The 20,357-nt window shown below is 39.8% G+C and overlaps 1 protein-coding gene across 1 annotated transcript in view; it reads right to left on the minus strand.

Moving 5' to 3' along the window:
- Positions 1-4,808: 4,808 nt before the first annotated feature.
- dhfr (dihydrofolate reductase) overlaps positions 4,809-20,357 on the minus strand; it is a 47,550-nt gene continuing 32,001 nt past the window's right edge. The window contains exons 4-6 of the mRNA XM_037259560.1: positions 19,498-19,621; positions 14,785-14,900; positions 4,809-4,932 (exon numbers count right to left, since the gene is read on the minus strand). Coding sequence (XP_037115455.1) covers positions 4,851-4,932; positions 14,785-14,900; positions 19,498-19,621 — 322 coding nt within the window. The 3' untranslated portion in view covers positions 4,809-4,850. The remainder of the gene's footprint in view (positions 4,933-14,784; positions 14,901-19,497; positions 19,622-20,357) is intronic.

Raw genomic sequence — 20,357 nt, forward strand, 5'->3', positions numbered from 1 at the left:
TTTTCGGGTCCTCTCGGCTCATCTCACGAGGTTCGACCTCCGAATTTTTGTTCGACAACCGAAGCAAAAAAATGTCAATTTTTTTTTTGTTCGAGAACCGGGACGTTCGAAAACCGAGGTTTGACTTTATCTCTAAAATGTTTATTAGCGCGGCGGGAAGATACGACCATAGGAATTTGATAGTTAATATTTGAGCTAATTGTTTTCATTTTCCTGTTGAAAAAATGGATAAACTGGGCTAAATAGTGACAAATGAACCTGCTTCGCTTTTATGTCCTTTTAATGATGGAAAACCTTTGTTACTTTGGCCCCAGCTCTCTGCAGGTCATTGGCCAGTTTAGTTCTGGGGTTTTTGCTCACTGTTCTAATGATAATTTCATTGCACAGGGTTATCTTGCATGGAGCCCCAAGCCCTTTTATGTAATACATATATTTCACTATATTTTGCAAATTCAAGCTCTAAAAATCCTAAAATGTGATTTCCAGTAGTTTTTTTTTTACATTCTGTCTCTCACAGTTAGTGTACTCTGTGGTGCAAATTGCAGAACTCTCTCATCATTTTAAGTGGGAGAACTTGGACATCTTGTCTCTTGCAGTTGACATGTAGCTATGATGAAAATTACAGACCTTTGTCAGAATTTTAAGTGGTAATCATTACACAATCGGTGGCTGAATTAATACTATTTTATCCCACTGTAGACGTTACTAAATGAGTAGGAAGAAGTATTGACACCTTTAATGTTCCCCACATTATCAATGCAGCTGAACCTCGATTTTAAAAGGACTTTGGGGTCCAGTATTTGGGAATCATGTTAATCCCAAAAGCACGTGATTTAGAAAGTCTTTGAAATGTAATAAAATCAGAGCCATGCATACAAGTGTATGGGGAAATTGCAGTAGGGAATTACCTACTATGATACACGTGTTTGCATTTAGGGAATAATGTCATTATTCTGGACAAGATTAATACGATATAATTATTAAAAATGATTAGATTACCAATCAGGGTAGCGATCATGTACGGACACCCTATCTATTAGCATAAGTAGTCATAAAGACCAAACAGCTGTTGGATTTTGTCCACAAATTAGGGAGCGCGCTATCTGCGCCTCACGGCAAAAGCCATTGCCAATCACCTGTTATCCAATTTACTCACTGCATGCTCGTTTGATTTCTTCAGATTTAGGAAAATGCCAAGACACTGAAGCAGAAATTAGACTTACACAGGTTGGTTGAGTTCAATCACAATTCTTGTTAAGAAAGCTCTGTTTTCAGGAAAGTACAATACAGCGCTGGGCCTTTCAAGAGCAGAAAGTCTCCATTCAGAAAAGGCAACGTTCAAGGTTCTTTGGTCAGCTTATATTCAGTTGCACATGCCGGTGTGGGCCGAGTTTGATGGGTGATGAGTCAGGGGGTGTGGCAAGTTCGCAGGAGATTCTGATTCCATGGGAGTGGGTGCTGGTTATGGGCGATTCAGTGTGTGTGGGCTGTGGGGGCTGTTGTCTTCCATCCCGTCTTTCGGCCTTGGCGATCATCTTTGGCCGAGTCCTTGGGTGGGGGCTGTTGTCTTTCATCCCGTCTTTCGGCCTTGGCGATCATCTTTGGCCGAGTCCTTGGCTGACTCCCTCTGGCACCTGCTGGTTTTTATCTCCAAGTGACCTTCCTGTAAACATTCTCCTCCATTCTTGCACATACACTGTCGCACCTCATTCTTTCATCATTCTTTCAATTTTGTCATTTTGTACGAAATTATGTGAGCTTTTTGGCTGTGACATCATTAATCTATTAATGTTCCCTGACTATGCAAAGTTTGTTCTTTTGATACTCCATGTCTTTGCTGACGTCATTATATTCTTAGTTTAATCATGCTTCCAACCGTATCTTTTCTTTGTTAGGCAAAATATTTCCCTCTGTGCAGAACGTTCAGTAGTAATCGAAAACTGGCGTCTAGCATTAGTCAAAACATAAAATACAATCAAGTACTGAACATTTTTAGACGACTTTGGCAGTGTCCGTGGTTTAGAAAATCATCAGGCATGCATTAAACAGTTCCTTAAGGGTCATTAAGCTATTCAGGCAATATATCAAAAAACATTTGTTATTTCAAAGTGCTCAGAAATATATGTCAGATCATAAAGTTATAAAAACCTTTGTCATTACCACCTATCAAAAATGTCTAGTTATGTCTTCTTTATTGATTTGGTGTGTAGGTATAATTATATGCTTAAAATGTTTCTTTTATTGATTTAATATGTGAATATACTTTTCTGCTTATGTACTTTATTCAATGAGGTTTGAGCATATCTGTTTTTGTTGCTAGGCAGGCCTTTTTGTATTTCGACCCCATTCCTTCACCGCCCTTACCGATATATCTGTGGTCGTACAAAGGAGTGCTGTTCCGACGTCTTATCAAACGCCTTTAAATTAGTCACGGAATTTGAATCACTAGCGCTCTAAGGTCCACGCGCTAATCATTTAGCTTCGTACGGTCCTTATATCTTTATAAACTCGGGTCTAGGACCAAACCAAAGCGCGTAAAACCAAGGTTCAGGTGCATATAATTTTTCTGTCGATCTCATATCGCATTTACAGCTTATGATATATACAGTGCACAATATAGTAAACGTACATGTCCCAACTGACTGACCATACTTATATTTAGTTATGCATTATACTATTATGCTAACTAAAAAAATATTTGATTTAATTCCAAAACATCTAATATTTATAAATAACTATGAATGTAGTAATAGAACATGGTTTTCAGTGAAGAAAAAAAAAAAGTCAGTCACAGTGCAGCTTCCTTCTGACTTCAGCCACGAGGGGCTTATTGTGAACCAGGCAACTTCTGGGTGAGAAAAATAGCCACCAAAATACAGTCCTGCTCACCAATATTGGCACCAATGAAGTACCGTATTTTTTGGATTAAAAGTCGCTCCGGAGAACAAGTCGCATCAGCCATAAAATGCACATTAAAGGGGGAAAAAACATGTCGCACCGGAGTTTAAGTCGCATTTTGGGGGAAATCTATTTGACGAAATCCAACACCAAGTACAGACATGAACCAGCAAAAACAGGCTAAACGATACGGTATGCGAACGTGACATAAACACAAACGAGGAGCTGAGAACGGGCCTGATGTAACATTAACAGTTATTCAAATTACTATAACATACATAATACATTTATCAAACCATCTGTGTCACTCCAAATCATTGACTCCATCGATCAAATTCTTCATCCTTTCTGAAAACAACGCCGCGGGTGCGGCGCGCCGCTGACGTCAGACTCGTCGTCAGTTGCAGTTCAAATTATTCAACAGGCCCATATAACGATATATAAACTATATATCAAATAACTATAATATAAACAACAATTTTATTAAACCATCTGTATCACTCCAAATCAATTAATCTATGGATGGAATTCTTCGTCCTTTAGGTAAACAACGCCGCGTGTGCAGCGCGCCGCTGACGTCGGACTCGTCGTCAGTTGCAGTTCAAATTATTCCACAATATAAACAACAATTTTATCAAACCATCTGTGTCATTCCAAATCATTAAATCCATCGATCAAATTCTTCGTCCTTTATGTAAACAACGGCACATGTGCGGCGCGCCGCTGACGTCGGACTCGTCGTCAGTTGCAGTTCAAATTATTCCACAGGCCCATATAACGATAAATAAACTATATATCAAATAACTATAATATAAACAACAATTTTATTAAACCATCTGTATCACTCCAAATCATTAAATCCATCGATCGAATTGTTCGTCCTTAATGTAAACAACGGCGCGTGTGGCGCGCCGCTGACGTTGGACTTGTCAGTTGCAGCTCAAATTATTCCACAGGCCCATATAACAATATTTAAACTATATCAAATAACAATAATATAAACAACAATTTTATCGAACCATCCATGTCACTCCAAATCATTAAATCCATCGGAATCTTCGTTATGTGTCACTTTAATAAAAAAAAAAAAACACAGCTGTTGACGTCAGACTAGATATATCAAATAAATGTAATATAAACAACAATTTTAACGAACCAATCCGTGTCACTCCACATCATTAAATCCATCGGAATCTTCATCCGCTGTGTAGCAAAAAAACAGCTGCTGACGTCAGCCTCGTCGTCAGTTGCGGCTCCAATTATTCCACAGAACTACGTTATTGCAGCATTACCAAAGTACCAGGCAACACGTGGGTTTGGTAACCGGCTCTTTATTTTACAAAACAAGAGCTCAACATATGAGCCAACACAGTGCTATGAGCAAGCGCCCTGGATCGCGCTTCCCGTCCCCCCCTCCCCCCACTGCCTTCACGGCCTTGCTAGACAATCGGAAACTACTGAAATATAACAACATAGACGTTGCTACTCTAAATAAACTATATATAAAATAACTAACATAAATCACAAGTTTATCGAACCATCTGTGTCACTCCAAATCATAAAATCTCCTGACTCCGGAAGTCAGTGAACGGAACTCATTGTTAGTGAGGCTCCAATTATTCCACAGCCATAGTGCGCCCTCATGCGGTTTAAAGTGAAAATAACATGCATACATACTAGTAAGTAAGTAAAGTGTTAATGATCAAGTAAAATGTGAATTATTACACATATAAGTCGCTCCTGAGTATAAGTCGCCCCCCCCACCCAAACTATGAAAACAAACGCGATTTATAGTCCGAAAAATACGGTATATTGTGGAAATCATACGACATATCTGCAAAAAATACTTTTCCTTTCATTTAAAGTTACCATTTATAACAGAATAAACGGCTACAATAAGTACAAAGACGAATTTTCAGCTTTTCAGAGGTTTCTTTACTGTATAATTGACATCAATGTGCAATGCTCTCATAGACTTCAAATCTGTACTGGATACCATTTTCTTCTTGCAGGCCATGTGGCACTCCTGGAAACCTGTAAGCAAAATAAAACTTACTGCACTTAGGGTTTCATATCGATTTTAAAATCCAACTAACCTTTATAACTATGAATCAGAACTTGTGTAAAAATCTATAGAAATACTTCTGGTTTTATACCAAAAATGCGCTATATTTTATGTACTATATTGTGAAATAATAGTTTCAACTTCCGTCTGACTGCAGAGGCTTCATATAAGAAATCAAATTTTATTGCAGTTCCATGTTTTTACTGAATGTTTCCGTGTTTTTACTGAACATGACATGCAAAAGTCAATTGCATTGTGGAAAAATTTAAATGTTTGTCTTTAAACTGCTTGAGCCACTTGGCAGCTATGACCTCAGAAAAATGCTTCCTGTAGTTGCAGACTAGACCTCGGTTCTTTTCAGAAAGCATGGTCAAGCCAAATAGTCAAACGCTGACCAACTTTGAGAGTCAGTATTTTCTTCCATTTACATTAAGTTACCAGATTTCACTGCTTACAATGTTGCAGACAAACTGCAGAGATAAAATAAATTGACTAAATTGACTTTTTTAAATCAACTTCGCTTTACTGTACCATAAAACACATTCAGAAATACTAAGTCTAAACTGAAATTCATATTTGTTTGAAATTGTTCCACTGAAAAATGGCCAGGTCATTCTTGGAAACAAGATTTTTAATCTCAATGAGTTTTTTATCTGGTTAAATAAATGAAGGAAATTAATTTTTTCTACATACAAATAATAATATGGAGTGTTTTAGAAGTCTTGGCCACATTGAAGATGTAAAAAACTATTAAGAATATAAAAATGCATGTGAGAAATTTTGAACGCTTGCAATCTCAAGTATTTTATGGAATGTTTAAAGCTGTTCAATGTGAGCACCATTGGCCACATGCAAAATGCGTGTTCTGCTTGAGTGAATGCCATAACTGGATGTTAAAAATAAGAAAATCATTGGCATTACAAAAAATAGCTTTAAAATGGTACCAGTTGTATCTTATTACCATTCTTAGTTCAGCAGATACGAGTACATGAAATGTGCCCAAGAATGGAACACCCCATATATTGCTGCTATACACAATATGAACTTAAGAAGTAAAAATAGTTAAAAAAAAAAAAATCATTCGTTACACTGATGTTTGTTTGTTTGTTTGTTTGTTTGTTTGTTTTATTTAGGATCCCCATTAGCTCTGGCAATGCCAGCGCTACTCTTCTGGGGTCCTTAAACCATTCTTCACATAGTCAAATACAACACAGTCACATTCATAACTTAACAACACTAAAATAAAGATACATAGTTACACAACACACTACACAGACAACACAGAGCTCCCTCAGTCAATTTACATAATACATTTGTTACTCATTCAATAGTTTTTTTTTCTTTCTTTCACATACCTTACACGCCTCAACAGCCCAATCGTATATATACTTTACCATCATAATTTCCAAATCAATCTGGCCCAGAACAAATACAGACTTGACAACAACATTATAACTTACAAAGAACTGTTTCTGTTCTAAGATGTTATACGCTTATACTTATCCTTCATTATATTTCCATAGCAAACAGATACTCTTTAATTAACTTTTTAAACATGATTTTACAATTTTTCTTGTTATACTATGTGGTAATTTGTTCCATTGATTCATCGCTCTATAGGTTACCATTCGTTTAATTGCATTTGTTTTCGCTGTTGGTAGTGTAAACTTTGCTCTCATAGCATGTCTAGTTTCATGGCTATGTCTATCGGAACTATAATATAACTTATTGTATATGATTGATGGCTTTTTTGTTGTTAGAATGTTTTTAAAGAAAACCATCAGTGAATAAAGTAATCTATTCTTAACCAATAGCCAGCCCAAATGATTATGCATAACTATTATGTTTGTTCTATAATTGCAATGCACGGCTGTTCTTGCTGCTCTGTTTTGCACAGTTTGTAATTTTTTAATGTTTTCTTGTGATGTGTTAGACCAGTGGTCCCCAACCTTTTTTGCGCCACGGACCGGTTACATGTCAGAAATATTTTCGCGGACCGGCATTTATATAAATAAATAATACATTTATATAAATAAATAAATAATACATTTATAATAAATATATAAATACGATGAAATAAAATGATACGACTGACATAAAAACAAGTACAAATGACAAAAATAAAACTCACCATTACGTTGAATTAGTGGGAGCACTGAGCTTGTTTCTCAGAAACAAGCCGGTCCCATCTAGGCGTAATCGGAGACAATGACACCCGAAGTGGTTAAGGTTTGTCTTTTAATGCAGGATGCTTGGTCTCCATGTGCCGAAGCAGTTTTGAGGGCTTCATTGCCTCGTTAGCTAGCCTGTCGCCACATATTATGCAGAGTGGGCTTGGCGCGTCATAGTCTTTTAAATGCAGCTTTCCTTTTCTTAGAAGTCGTAGCCTCTTCTTCTTCCGTCTCCTCATTGGGCTTTTTTCCCTTTCCGAAGAAGCTTTCCAAACATCTCTGTTTCTTGCTCATTTTTGCTTGCTTCGCGGGCTCAACTGAGGTGACATGTCACGTGACCGAGACGAGCGTCTTGACCTGAACCGACGAATGTAATTGGGAGAGAATCGCCAATTTTTTTATATTTTTCAAAATAAATACTTACTCATTTTTGCTAGCTTTGCGGGCTCGACTGGGGAAACATGTCACGTGACCGGGACGAGCGTCTTGACCTGAATTAATTGATCGTCGATTAAAACAATTTTTTTTTTTTTTCTGTGTGGCTTGGCGGCCCTGTACAAAGTGACCCACGGACCGGTACCGGTCCGCGGCCCGGTGCTTGGGGACCACTGTGTTAGACCATACCATTGGACAATAATCTAAAACAGACAAAGCCAAAGACTGTACCACTATCCTAGCTAACCTTAATGACATAAAAGCTGCACATCTTCTTACAACAGGAACAGCCCTTCCCATTTTGATACCATCATATCAATATGTTTAGTCCACAACAGTTTATCTAACACAACACCAAGTAGTTTTGTTTCTTGTACTTGTTTCACACCTACGTTATTTATTATGAGACTTACCGTAATTTTCGGACTATAAGTCGCGTTTTTTTTCATAGTTTGGGTGGGGGGCGACTTATAATGAGGAGCGACTTATATGTGAATTTTTTCAAAGATTTTCCAAAAAAAAAGAAAACGCGATAAACGAACCGCGATGTAGCAAGGGATTACTGTAATTTGAATTTCAAGTGACGTCAGCAGCGAGGCGTGACGCGGCGGTTGTTTACAAAAAGGACAAAGATTGATCACGGGAGGACGAAGATGACGAAGGGCCCCACGTACTACCGGCATCATTAGCGGCTTTGTTTTTAAGTGACACGGAGGACGAAGAGTTTGAAGGATTTAAGGATTTGGAGTGACACAGAAGGTTTGAAAAACTATTATGGCTTTTACGCACGCCCGGTCCTTCTCTACGGAGCTCGCTTTCACCTCCGTGGATAGAAGTCGGGGGCCGGCGCTCGGCCGGGTGGCTGTCCGGGGACGGTGGATGGGGCTCGGTCATGGCTTTTACGCACGCCAGGTCATATTCTATGGATCTCTCTTCCATTTCCGTGGCTGGAAGTCCACGCCGCCACACGCCTGGAAGTTTTTTTTGTTAAACAAAGAGCCGTTTACCAAACCCACGTCTTTCCTTGTACTTTGTTAACGCTACAATATAGTTATATACTAGATCTGTGGAATAACGACGAGGCTGACGTCAGGGCGCACGCACGCGCGGCGTTGTTGACAAAGGACGAGGAATTTGATCGAGGGATTTAATGATTTAGAGTGCACAGATGGTTTGATAATATTATTGCTTATATAATAGTTATTTGATATAAAATTTATATATCGTTATATGGGCCTGTGGAATATTTTGAAGTGGAAGCGCCGTCAGTGGCGTGCACCCATTGTTGACAAAGGACGATCGATGGATTTAATGAATTGGAGTGACACAGATGGTTTTATAAACGTGTTATTTATGTAATAGTTTTTTTCAGTAACTCTGAATGTTACGTCAGGCCCGTTCTCAGCTCTTCGTTGTTGAGCCTGTTGTTGCTCGTTCATGTCTGTTCTTGGTGTTGGATTTTGTCGAATAAATTTCCCCCCAAAATGCGACCTATATTCTGGAGCGACTTTTAGTCCGAAAATTACGGTAGTTCAGGCTGTTGTTTTTAAGATATGGGTTGTGCCAAATATTATCCAATTTGTTTTTAAGACATTAAGAACCAGCTTGTTTTTACTAATCCACTCCACCATCGATTGTAATTCATACTTTAAGTACATATTTAACTCTGAACATTTAGTTGATGACAACCATACAGTAGAATCATCAGCATGCATTGATATTGGGGCTTTGTTTAATACCAGTGGTAAGTCATTTGTAAAGATAGTATACAATAAAGGTCCCAAACAACTCCCTTGAGGGACTCCACAGCTGATTTCCCTCTCATCAGAATAACTACCATTGAAATACACTTGTTGTTTTCTCTTTGTTAAATAACTCTTAAACCATGTTATTGCTGCATGTGAGAAACCATAACATTCCAAATTTAACTAATAATTCATGATCAATAATATCAAAAGCCGCTGTGAAATCTAACAAAACTGCTCCAACTAATTTCCTTTCTTCTATATTCATCAACCAATTATCTGTCATTTGAGTTAGGGCCGTAGCTGTGGAGTACCCTGCTCTATATGCATGTTGATATTCTGTGTTTAAATCATTCAAAGAAAAATAACATTTGATCACAAACAACAGTTTCCATGATTTTGCTCAACACAGGGAGCAAACTTATAGGGCGACTATTTGGTCCAGAAAATGACTGTTTTGCATTCTTTGGCAGTGGTGTTATTTTTGCTTTTTTCCATTCTTGTCGACACAACTTTTTTTATTAAGCTTTGATTAATAATATGACAAATAACCGGGGCAATCAAATCTGCCACCATTTTCAGCAGTCTACCATCTAATCCAGTGGTCCCCAAACCCCGGTCCGCGGACCGGTACCAAGCCGCACAGAATTTTTTTTTTTTGGACGATCAATTAATTTAGGTCAAGACGCTCGTCCCGGTCACGTGACATGTTTCCCCAGTCGAGCCCGCAAAGCTAGAAAAAATTAGTAAACATTTATTTTGAAAAATGTTTAAAAAAAAATGGCGATTCTTTCCCAATTATGTACAACAATTTTATTGAACCATCCGTGTCGCTCCAAATCAATAAATCCATCAGAATCTTCGTCTTCCGTGTCACTTGAAAAAAAAACAAAAAAAAAAAAACAGCTGTTGACGCCGGAAATACTACGTGCGCGCTGTTGTCAGACTAGATACATCAAATGAATGTAATATAAACAACAATTTTATCGAACCATCCGTGTCACTCCAAATCAATAAATTCATCAGAATCTTCGTCTTCTGTGTCACTTAAAAACAAAACAAAAAAAAACAGCTGTTGACACCGGAATTACGTGCGCTGCTGACGTCAGACTAGATATATCAAATAAATGTAATATAAACAACAATTTTAACAAACCATCCGTGTCACTCCAAATCATTAAATCCACCGGAATATTCATCCTCTGTGTCAAAAAAGAACCAAAAAACACAGCTGTTGATTCCGGACGTCCGTGCGCCGCTGACGTCAGCCTCGTTGTCAGTTGGCGGCTCCAATTATTCCACAGATCTACGTATGTAACTATATTGTAGCGTTACCAAAGTACCAGGCAAGACGCGGGTTTTGTAACCGGCTCTTTATTTCACAAATCATGAGCTCAACATGTGAGCCAACACACACAAGCGCCCTGGATCGCTCTTTCCCCCCCCTGTTGCCTTCACGGCCTCCCTAGAAAGTCGGAAATTACTGAAGTCTAACAACATACACGTTGCTACTCTAAATAAACCCTATATCAAATAATTATAACATACAGTGCCTTGCGAAAGTATTCGGCCCCCTTGAACCTTTCAACATTTCGCCACATTTCAGGCTTCAAACAAAGATATAAAATTTAAATTTTTTGTCAAGAATCAACAACAAGTGGGACACAATCGTGAAGTGGAACGAAATTTATTGGATAATTTAAACTTTTTTAACAAATAAAAAACTGAAAAGTGGGGCGTGCAATATTATTCGGCCCCTTTACTTTCAGTGCAGCAAACTCACTCCAGAAGTTCAGTGAGGATCTTTGAATGATCCAATGTTGTCCTAAATGACTGATGATGATAAATAGAATGCACCTGTGTGTAATCAAGTCTCCGTATAAATGCACCTGCTCTTTGATAGTCTCAGGGTTCTGTTTAAAGCGCAGAGAGAACCATGAAGACAAACGAACACACCAGGCAGGTCCGAGATACTGTTGTGGAGAAGTTTAAAGCCGGATTTGGATACAAAAAGATTTCCCAAGCTTTAAACATCTCAAGGAGCACTGTGCAAGCAATTATATTGAAATGGAAGGAGGATCAGACCACTGCAAATCTACCAAGACCCGGCCGTCCCTCCAAACTTTCATCTCAAACAAGGAGAAGACTGATCAGAGATGCAGCCAAGAGACCCATGATCACTCTGGATGAACTGCAGATAACTACAGCTGAGGTGGGAGAGTCTGTCCATAGGACAACAATCAGTCGTGCACTGCACAAATCTGGCCTTTATGGAAGAGTGGCAAGAAGAAAGCCATTTCTCAAAGATATCCATATAAAGTCTCGTTTAAAGTTTGCCACAAGCCACCTGGGAGACACACCAAACATGTGGAAGAAGGTGCTCTGGTCAGATGAAATCAAAATCGAACCTTTTGGCCACAATGCAAAACGATATGTTTGGCGTAAAAGCAACCCAGCTCATCACCCTGAACACACCATCCCCACTGTCAAACATGGTGGTGGCAGCATCATGGTTTGGGCCTGCTTTTCTTCAGCAGGGACAGGGAAGATGGCTAAAATTGATGGGAAGATGGATGGAGCCAAATACAGGACCATTCTGGAAGAAAACCTGTTGGAGTCTCCAAAAGACCTGAGACTGGGACGGAGATTTATCTTCCAACAGGACAATGATCCAAAACATAAAGCCAAATCTACAATGGAATGGTTCACAAATAGACGTATCCAGGTGTTAGAATGGCCAAGTCAAAGTCCAGACCTGAATCCAATCGAGAATCTGTGGAAAGAGCTGAAGACTGCTGTTCACAAACGCTCTCCATCCAACCTCACTGAGCTCGAGCTGTTTTGCAAGGAAGAATGGGCAAGAATTCCAGTCTCTCGATGTGCAAAACTGATAGAGACATACCCCAAGCGACTTGCAGCTGTAATTGCAGCAAAAGGTGGCGCTACAAAGTATTAGCGCAAGGGGGCCGAATAATATTGCACGCCCCACTTTTCTGTTCTTTATTTGTTAAAAAAGTTGAAATTATCCAATAAATTTTGTTCTACTTTACGATTGTGTCCCACTTGTTGATTCTTGACAAAAAATTTACATTTTATATCTATGTTTGAAGCCTGAAATGTGGCGAAATGTTGAAAGGTTCAAGGGGGCCAAATACTTTCGCAAGGCACTGTAAATAACAAGTTTATCGAATGATCTGTGTCACTCCGACTTCGGATGTCAGTGAATGGAACTCATTGTCAGTGAGGCTCCAATTATTCCACAGCCATAGTGCACCCTCATGCAGTTTAAAGTGAAAATAACTTGTGAAGTGACCAGTGATACTAGTAAGTAAAGTGTTAATGATCAAGTAAAAATTTGTGAAAAAAATTCACAAATAAGTCGCTCCTGAGTATAAGTCGCCCCCCACCCAAATTATGAAGAAAAAAAAAATGCGACTTATAGTCCAAAAAATACGGTAACTTTCACAACCATCAAGCCAACCCATACTGGAGCTCTCTGTACAACACTCACATACATACAGAACATACACTATTAAACATTTAATAAAATAATTCTGAACATGAAGTCTTGCATTGACATATTTGTCCATGTTGAAGCTCTGCTATCCACATAACTTTTTCATCGTTTATTTTACCTTTGACCATTATTTCTTTACATTTGAACTCATTAGGAAATTATTACCGGAAAGAAGAGTAAAAGAAGAAAAACTCGACTCACTCCATCGTGTCCATTGATATTCACCATCAGATGCCCGTGTCCATCAGATATTTTTGGCCAAGTTAAATCGTCTCTTTCGTTGTTTTACAGTTCCAGGGAAAGGTGAATGGGACGGGACTGGGGAGGGCGGGTGTAATGTCGTCTCTGGCCGATGTTTGCATATGAACAGAGGATAAGGGATGAAATTGGACACAGAAGGGGGGCGGGGTAGCAGTCAGATATTTTTGGCCAAGTTCAATCGTCTCTTCCATTGTTTTACAGTTCCAGGGTAAGGTGGATGGGACAGGGCTGGGATGGGCGGGGGTAAGAGTGGTCTCTGACCGATGTTTGCAGATGAACAGAGGATAAGGGGGATGAAGTTGGGCACAGAAGGGGGAGGGGGTAGCACTCACAAACACCGACACTCACTGTTAGATGGGCTTGATCACAGTGTGGAAATATTTCTCCGCGCTCTCATAATCCTTGAAGTATTTCTTTTCTTCTTTGTAGGTGACAACGAGAGTGGCTGGATGAATTATTCCATTTCTAATGTTCTGATCTCGTAGTTTCTTCCTTATATCCTTAAACTGGGCTCTCTGCTTGGCAACTGCAGTCGTCAGATCAGGGAATATCCTTATTTTCATGTCCTCAAACGCAATTTCTCCTTCTTCTTTTGCCATTTTTACAATGGCTTCTCGTGACGACTGTGTCTGCAATGTGACAATCATTGCTCTTTCCAGATGGATTGGCTGGGCCAACTCTATGGGCTACTTCCATTACCGGCTCATTTCAAAGTTTCTCATTAAAGATTGTTTTGAAACGTTGTGCCACATATTCAGTTGGGTTGCCCTTTTCCACATTCTGTTTCAGTCCAAACACTCGCACATTATATTTACGATTATGTGCTTCCAACTTTTCAGGCTTTTCTTCAAGTTTCTCCACTTTATCTTTCAGCTTCTCATTCTCTCTTTGAAGTTGCTCCTGTGAGGTCTCAAGCGTGCAATGCGCTCCTCAGCGTGAGTGAGCCTTTCGTTACATTGCTTCACTTCTGCTTTCACTGCTGCAATTTGCGGCTGGATGGCATTAATTGCAGCAGTAATTTCCTCCCGTATGATCGCTCTCATAGAAATCTGCATTTTACTTCGAGTTTCGCTGAAACTATTTTCTGATGTTGCCATTGTTACCTGCGGGCACTGATTAGTCACAGGTGCGTCCTCAGATGCACAAGACCAGTCCATCGGATTGTCATTCTTTTTATTCTTCCTTCCTTTTGTCATTGTGCTACTTCAAGTCACTTTAGTTGCTATACTATTCCATTTTCTATTCCATCTTTTCTCACATCAAAATTGTTTCTATACCAAGAATTAGTATTAGTAAAATGTATGTGGAGCTCCGCTTTTCGTGCCTCACGTGCCGCAACCGGACATGTTCTTAGTATTGTATTTTATTTACTGTTTAATAAATTAAACAGTATTTTATTTACTGTTTAATAAAGACCTTTGTTTCAGGTTCTTGGGATTAACCTGCAAGAAATAATGCTCTCCAAAATTAGAAACTTGCTTCAAATGAAGTCATTGATTTGCAAAACTGCCCTGCAAAGAAAAATAATGTTTTAAGCCTTGTGTTGGAATTTATCACAACTGAAAAATGAAGTGACCAACCGCATCTTTCACATTCAAAATAATACATACGTACGTATATAACACATTTAATTTATAATGCCCTTTACAGTTCAAAGAAATCTCGAAGTGCTAACTACCATGCTCATCTTACCCAGGTAGAAGATTGTACTTGTCTGAGCAGAATTCAGGGAAGAATGTGTCACATGGAAACTGTTTCAGGACTTGCGTGACAAATAACCTTTTGGTGCCTTGGCTCTGCATCAACTCCTACAACATTATCATCATAAAAAGCAACAATAGCGAGTGAGACAACTTTTTACAGGTCTTTTTAATACAGGACATTCCACAGTGCACTACCAATAGTATTCCTAAAAAGTGAGCTGCTTGAATTAAACAAGGTTTTCAAATTTTGACATTATTTTGGCTGTCTTATCCAATTTTCAAATCAGACAATTAACACAGTTGCATTACAAAGACAGCTACCGCTGAAGCTGGGAAATATTTGCCAGATTTAAACAAGATCTTAGAGATCTCTTCGAGAGGTTGTCCCTGCTAGAGAGGACGTGTCCGCCAGCAAGAGCAGAATAGTGCGATAACCGTAGATGTGGCGGACACAGATGCGGGCTGTAGTCAGCCCGCTAGCCCAGTTAGCATTAGCCCAAAGCGGTTTGCTAACTGCGATGAGCCAGTTAAAAAGCATAGTCGTCCTAAGCCATCTCGGTCTACTGGCTCTCGCACCTTGGTCATAGGTGACTCCATTACCCGAAACATCACGCTTACAAATCCAGCCACGGTAATGTGTATCCCTGGAGGTAGAGCACCCGACATAGAAGCTAATCTTAGGGAGCTTGTTCGCAATAGGTCTAGTCAACAGCGTAGGTCCAACAACACTAGCTACTCAGATATAGTGATACACGTTGGCTCCAATGATGTTAGGATGAGGCAATCAGAGATCACAAAGAAAAACATAGCGAGGACTTGTGATCTCGCCAGAAAGATGAGTCGGCATCGAGTATTTGTCTCTGGCCCCCTGCCTGAGAGAGGCACTGATTAGAGGTTTAGTAGATTAGTCTCCCTTAATCGATCGAAGGCTGGTTTCTGTAAGAAGCAGGGACTGTATTTTATAGATAACTGGTCCTCATTCTGGGGCCGCCCCGACCTGCTGAGGAAGGACGGCCTTCATCCTAACCGTGAAGGCGCCTTCACTCTTTCATGGAATATAGATTTCTGTTTGAGCCATTCATGACAGGTCACTTTAGAGCAGGCCTCGCTGGCGCGTCCTCGAAAAAAGGGTGGGGATGTCGCCCTCATCTCTATTTCCGATCTTAGATTTAGGCCTCGTTCGATTAACGTATTTAAAACATTTGAAGTTCTCACTGTCCGATCCATAGCTTTACCGTCATTTTATCTTGCTGTTATTTACCGTCCACCAGGGGCTTACTCTGGCTTCCTGGATGAATTTTCAGAATCCGTGGCTGATGTAGTGACTAATGCGGATAATATAATAATTATGGGCGATTTCAATATCCATATGAATTTACAGTCAGAGCCACTTACTCCGGCGTTTCAGACTTTAACTGATACGTTTGGTTTTACGCAAGCCATACAGGCAGCAACGCATAAGAATGGAAATACCTTAGATATAGTATTATGCCGAGGACTGGCAACCTCAAATATAACAGTACTGCCATACACTACTGTTATGTCTGGTCATTACTTAATAAAATTTGAAATTTCAGTTCTTTGTCAAAGACAAGAGTGCAATCAGAATTACAGCAGCCGTAATATTAACTCCGTAACTGCGACTGCGCTATCCGAGTTACTGTCGCCGGCAACTGCCATATTTCCCGCATATATCGGCTCTATTGATAATCTTACAAATGAATTCAATGCGACATTGTTAAATGCCATCGACTCTGTAGCGCCACTACGTCTGAAAACTCGCCGTAGTATGGCTATTCCGTGGTTCACAGATGAAACACGTAGGCTTAAGCAATTATGTAGAAAGCATGAGCGCAAATGGCGTTTAACCAAACTTGAGGTTTTCCATCAGGCATGGCGTGACAGCCTCCTGAAATATAAAGATGTGCTAATCTTAGCAAAATCTAATTATTTCTCGCAAGTATTGATCTCAATAAAAACAATCCTAAATAATTATTTGATACAGTGGCAAAGCTAACACTCCGACCCCCGATAGCTCCTTCCACTAAGGTGACGGGTTTATGAAATCTTTTGCTCGAAAGATTGAATCCATTAGGGATGAGATCAAGATGACCATTCCAATTGCTCAGTCGAGACCGCCGCTGATGATCATGCAATAACCCTCTCAAATTTTAAAAGCGTGTCCCTTGAAAGGCTTCGCAATTGGTTAGTGCGGCTAAACAAACATGTTTATTCGACCCGCTTCCAGACAAACTATTTAAAGAATTATTTCAAATTTTAGGACTGTCCGTCTTAAATATAATTAATCTGTCTGTCTCCTCTAGGATAGTGCCAACAGCCTTTAAAACCGCTATCATTAAACCGCTACTTAAGCGACCAAATCTCGACCCGGACTGTCTCAGTAATTATAGGCCAGTTTCAAATCTCCCATTCATAGCAAAACTTCTTGAAAAAATAGAAGCACAGCAGCTTATTGATTACATGGTCGCCAATAACCGATATGAATCTTTTCAGTCTGGTTTTAGAGCTAATCATTCCACCGAGACAGCACTTGCTAAAGGGACTAATGATCTCCTCATAGCTATGGATTCAAACACTTCATCGGTATTGTTATTACTCGATCTTAGTGCTGCTTTCGACACTGTAGACTTCGATATTTTATTAGAGCGTCTTAAAAGCTGTGTTGGTATTTCAGGGTCAGCACTAGGCTGGTTCTATTCCTATCTATCAGACAGGATGCACCGCGTGGTCCATGGCAATGCAGCCTCTGAGCTCTATAATGTTACGTGTGGTGTCCCACAGGGATCGGTACTCGGACCAATTCTATTTAATAGTTATATGATTCCGCTTGGGGACATAATACGAAAATATAATATTAGTTATCAATGTTACGCGGATGACACTCAATATGCCGTTATCGATGACAAATCCGCGGGACTGTTGTAATCTTGAGGCGTGCCTTGCGGAGCTCAAGCAATGGATGTCTCAAATTCCTTCGTCTTAACCCAGATAAAACTGAGATGTTGATAATTGGTCCAGCTCGTTATCACCACTTATTTAAGGAAACCAATATAACTATGGATAACCACACTATCACTCAGAGCGATACTGTAGCTAATTTCGGGGTAATATTTGACCAAACGCTCTCCTTTCAAAAGCACATTAAGAACATAACTAGAGATGTGTTTTTTCACCTTCGTAATATTGCTAAGATTCGTCCGATCCTCTCGACCGGTGATGCGGAAACTATTATACATGCGTTTATTACGTCGCGCCTGGACTACTGTAACGCATTATTCTCTGGTCTTCCTAAATCCAGTATAAAAAGTCTACAGTTAGTACAAAATGCTGCTGCAAGGCTGCTCTCACGGTCAAGAAAATTTGATCACATTACCCCAATATTAGCCAACTTACATTGGCTCCCGGTCCATTTAAGATGTGACTTCAAGGTTCTTCTATTAACCTACAAATCATTGCATGACTTAGCGCCTTCATATCTCGTCGACCGTAGTTGTTCCTTACGTTCCGTCTCGTAACCTCCGCTCGCAAAACGCTAGTCTTTTGGTGGCCCTGAGGGCCAAAAAAATGTCTGCAGGGTCTAGAGCATTTTCTATTCGGGCTCCAAAACTTTGGAATGCCCTACCAATGCATATTAGAACTGCTACCTCAGTAGAAACATTTAAGACGTTTAAAGACACATTTCTATGATATGGCCTTTAATTAACTTGTAGTGGCCGATTCGGCTGGAGTTTGTGTTTTCGCTCCCTCCCCCCGTCCCCCCCACCCCTCCCCGGCTGGGGAGGTGGTTAGGTGACACCCAACTGACAGCGGCTGTCTGGATTCTCGTGGACCAATCAAGATGAGGGAACTGCAGCGGATTACCCTCCTCAAAGACACTGCCAGGACAATCGAGGGCACCTCCTGCAGCTCTTTGCTTTGACTTGGACATCCACTTTCTTTGATTTTTTTAATATTATGTATTTTATGTGTCCTCTCTGCATCCATTGCAGCCTGGTGATCTTGAAAGGGGGATCCTCCCATCTGTGGTCCCTTCTCAACGTTTCTCATTTTTCCCCTAGTAGTTTTTTTTTTTTTTTTTTTCCTTGCCCTCTTGGGAGCTTAAGATCAGGGGATGCTTTGAGAATAATTGTAAATTTGTTTTGTATATGTGAAGCCCTTTGAGACTGCTTGTGATTTAGGGCTATATAAATAAACTTGACTTGAATCTTCAACTTGTATTATAATGCTGACTGTAGGCATGGGTCAGTATCAGATTCTGATGGTATGATAACCGTGAGCAAAACATATTTGGCGTTTAATTTTGATACGTTTCTGTAAAAAAAAAAACATCATTGAAGCCACAGCAATAAGAAAAATAGGAAAAGTAAATTAAACCTTAGTGCAACAGTAACTGATTATTTCTCAGAAAATTTCAATGCTAGTTATCTGCTTCATTATAGAGTCTATAGTATTTTTTTGACACATTAATGCTTGATGGTTGCAAATGTTCATTTTAAGACAGGGTTATAATAATATATTAACATCACTTAGAGTAATGAGCAGTGCAATGCCAAGCCTATGTACCCCTCATTGACTTCTCGCACCAATGACGAGAGGGAGAGGGCGTATCACTTTGCCTGCACCGAGACCCACACCAGAAAGACAGTAAAAAAAATTGAACCCATCAAATAAATATGGTTACCTTGTACAGTGAGCTACCTCCTATAACCCAGACCTGATCAGCCTGGTCTGACAGTTCAGTGTCAATCAGCCTGAGAGCTGAGCAAAAATCAGGAGCCAGATGATGGGCGCCAGTAGGGGGAACCCTGACGGTCAAGAAACATTATTGTTGAAACAGAGAAAGGTTCATTACATTTAAATGTACTATATTAAACCAAACCATTGCAATTAATCATTGCATAATTGGAGCAGATACTTAACCCTAAACTCCTAACGCAGGGGTCACCAACATGCCACCACAGGATAAACTCCAAGGACCACGGGAATAGCTCGCTGACCTGTTCTAAAACTACTTACCCAGTGATGGGACATTGTGATTGTGACAAATTAGTTTTTGTTACAACCCAAGTCAATATCATTAATTATCAACAACATAATGATCGATCACAATTTCCTCACTGGAAATTAATGTACAGACTATAGCTAAAATGTCCAAAAACACAAAAGTGTCAGCCAGCTCAAGGCTCACCCCATACTGCGTCACAATCCCCAGTTGTTGGCTGGGAAAGACTGGGAGCACGTGACTTCCAGCTAGGAGGCCGACCCTTCAGATGAGTGTGGCCGTTTAAAGCGCCTCCTTTTCGGATAGGCGGTGGAGGTGGTACCCCATACGTGGACTTCTCATTTCTTGCTCTTAAATCAGTCACGAAGGGGCTAATCCATGCGATATGTTAAAGTAGTCATAATTTGAGATGTCTATGTAAAGTTTGGTGCCAATTGATAACTGTTTTTGGACATTTTAAATGATAGTCCAATGAGGAAGTTGTGATCGCTTCCTTCTGTGACGTCATCAACCAAAACATGGGATGGGGTGTGTGGCCC

Source organism: Syngnathus acus, chromosome 9, assembly GCF_901709675.1.
Source record: "Syngnathus acus chromosome 9, fSynAcu1.2, whole genome shotgun sequence".
NCBI classification, from domain to species: domain Eukaryota; kingdom Metazoa; phylum Chordata; class Actinopteri; order Syngnathiformes; family Syngnathidae; genus Syngnathus; species Syngnathus acus.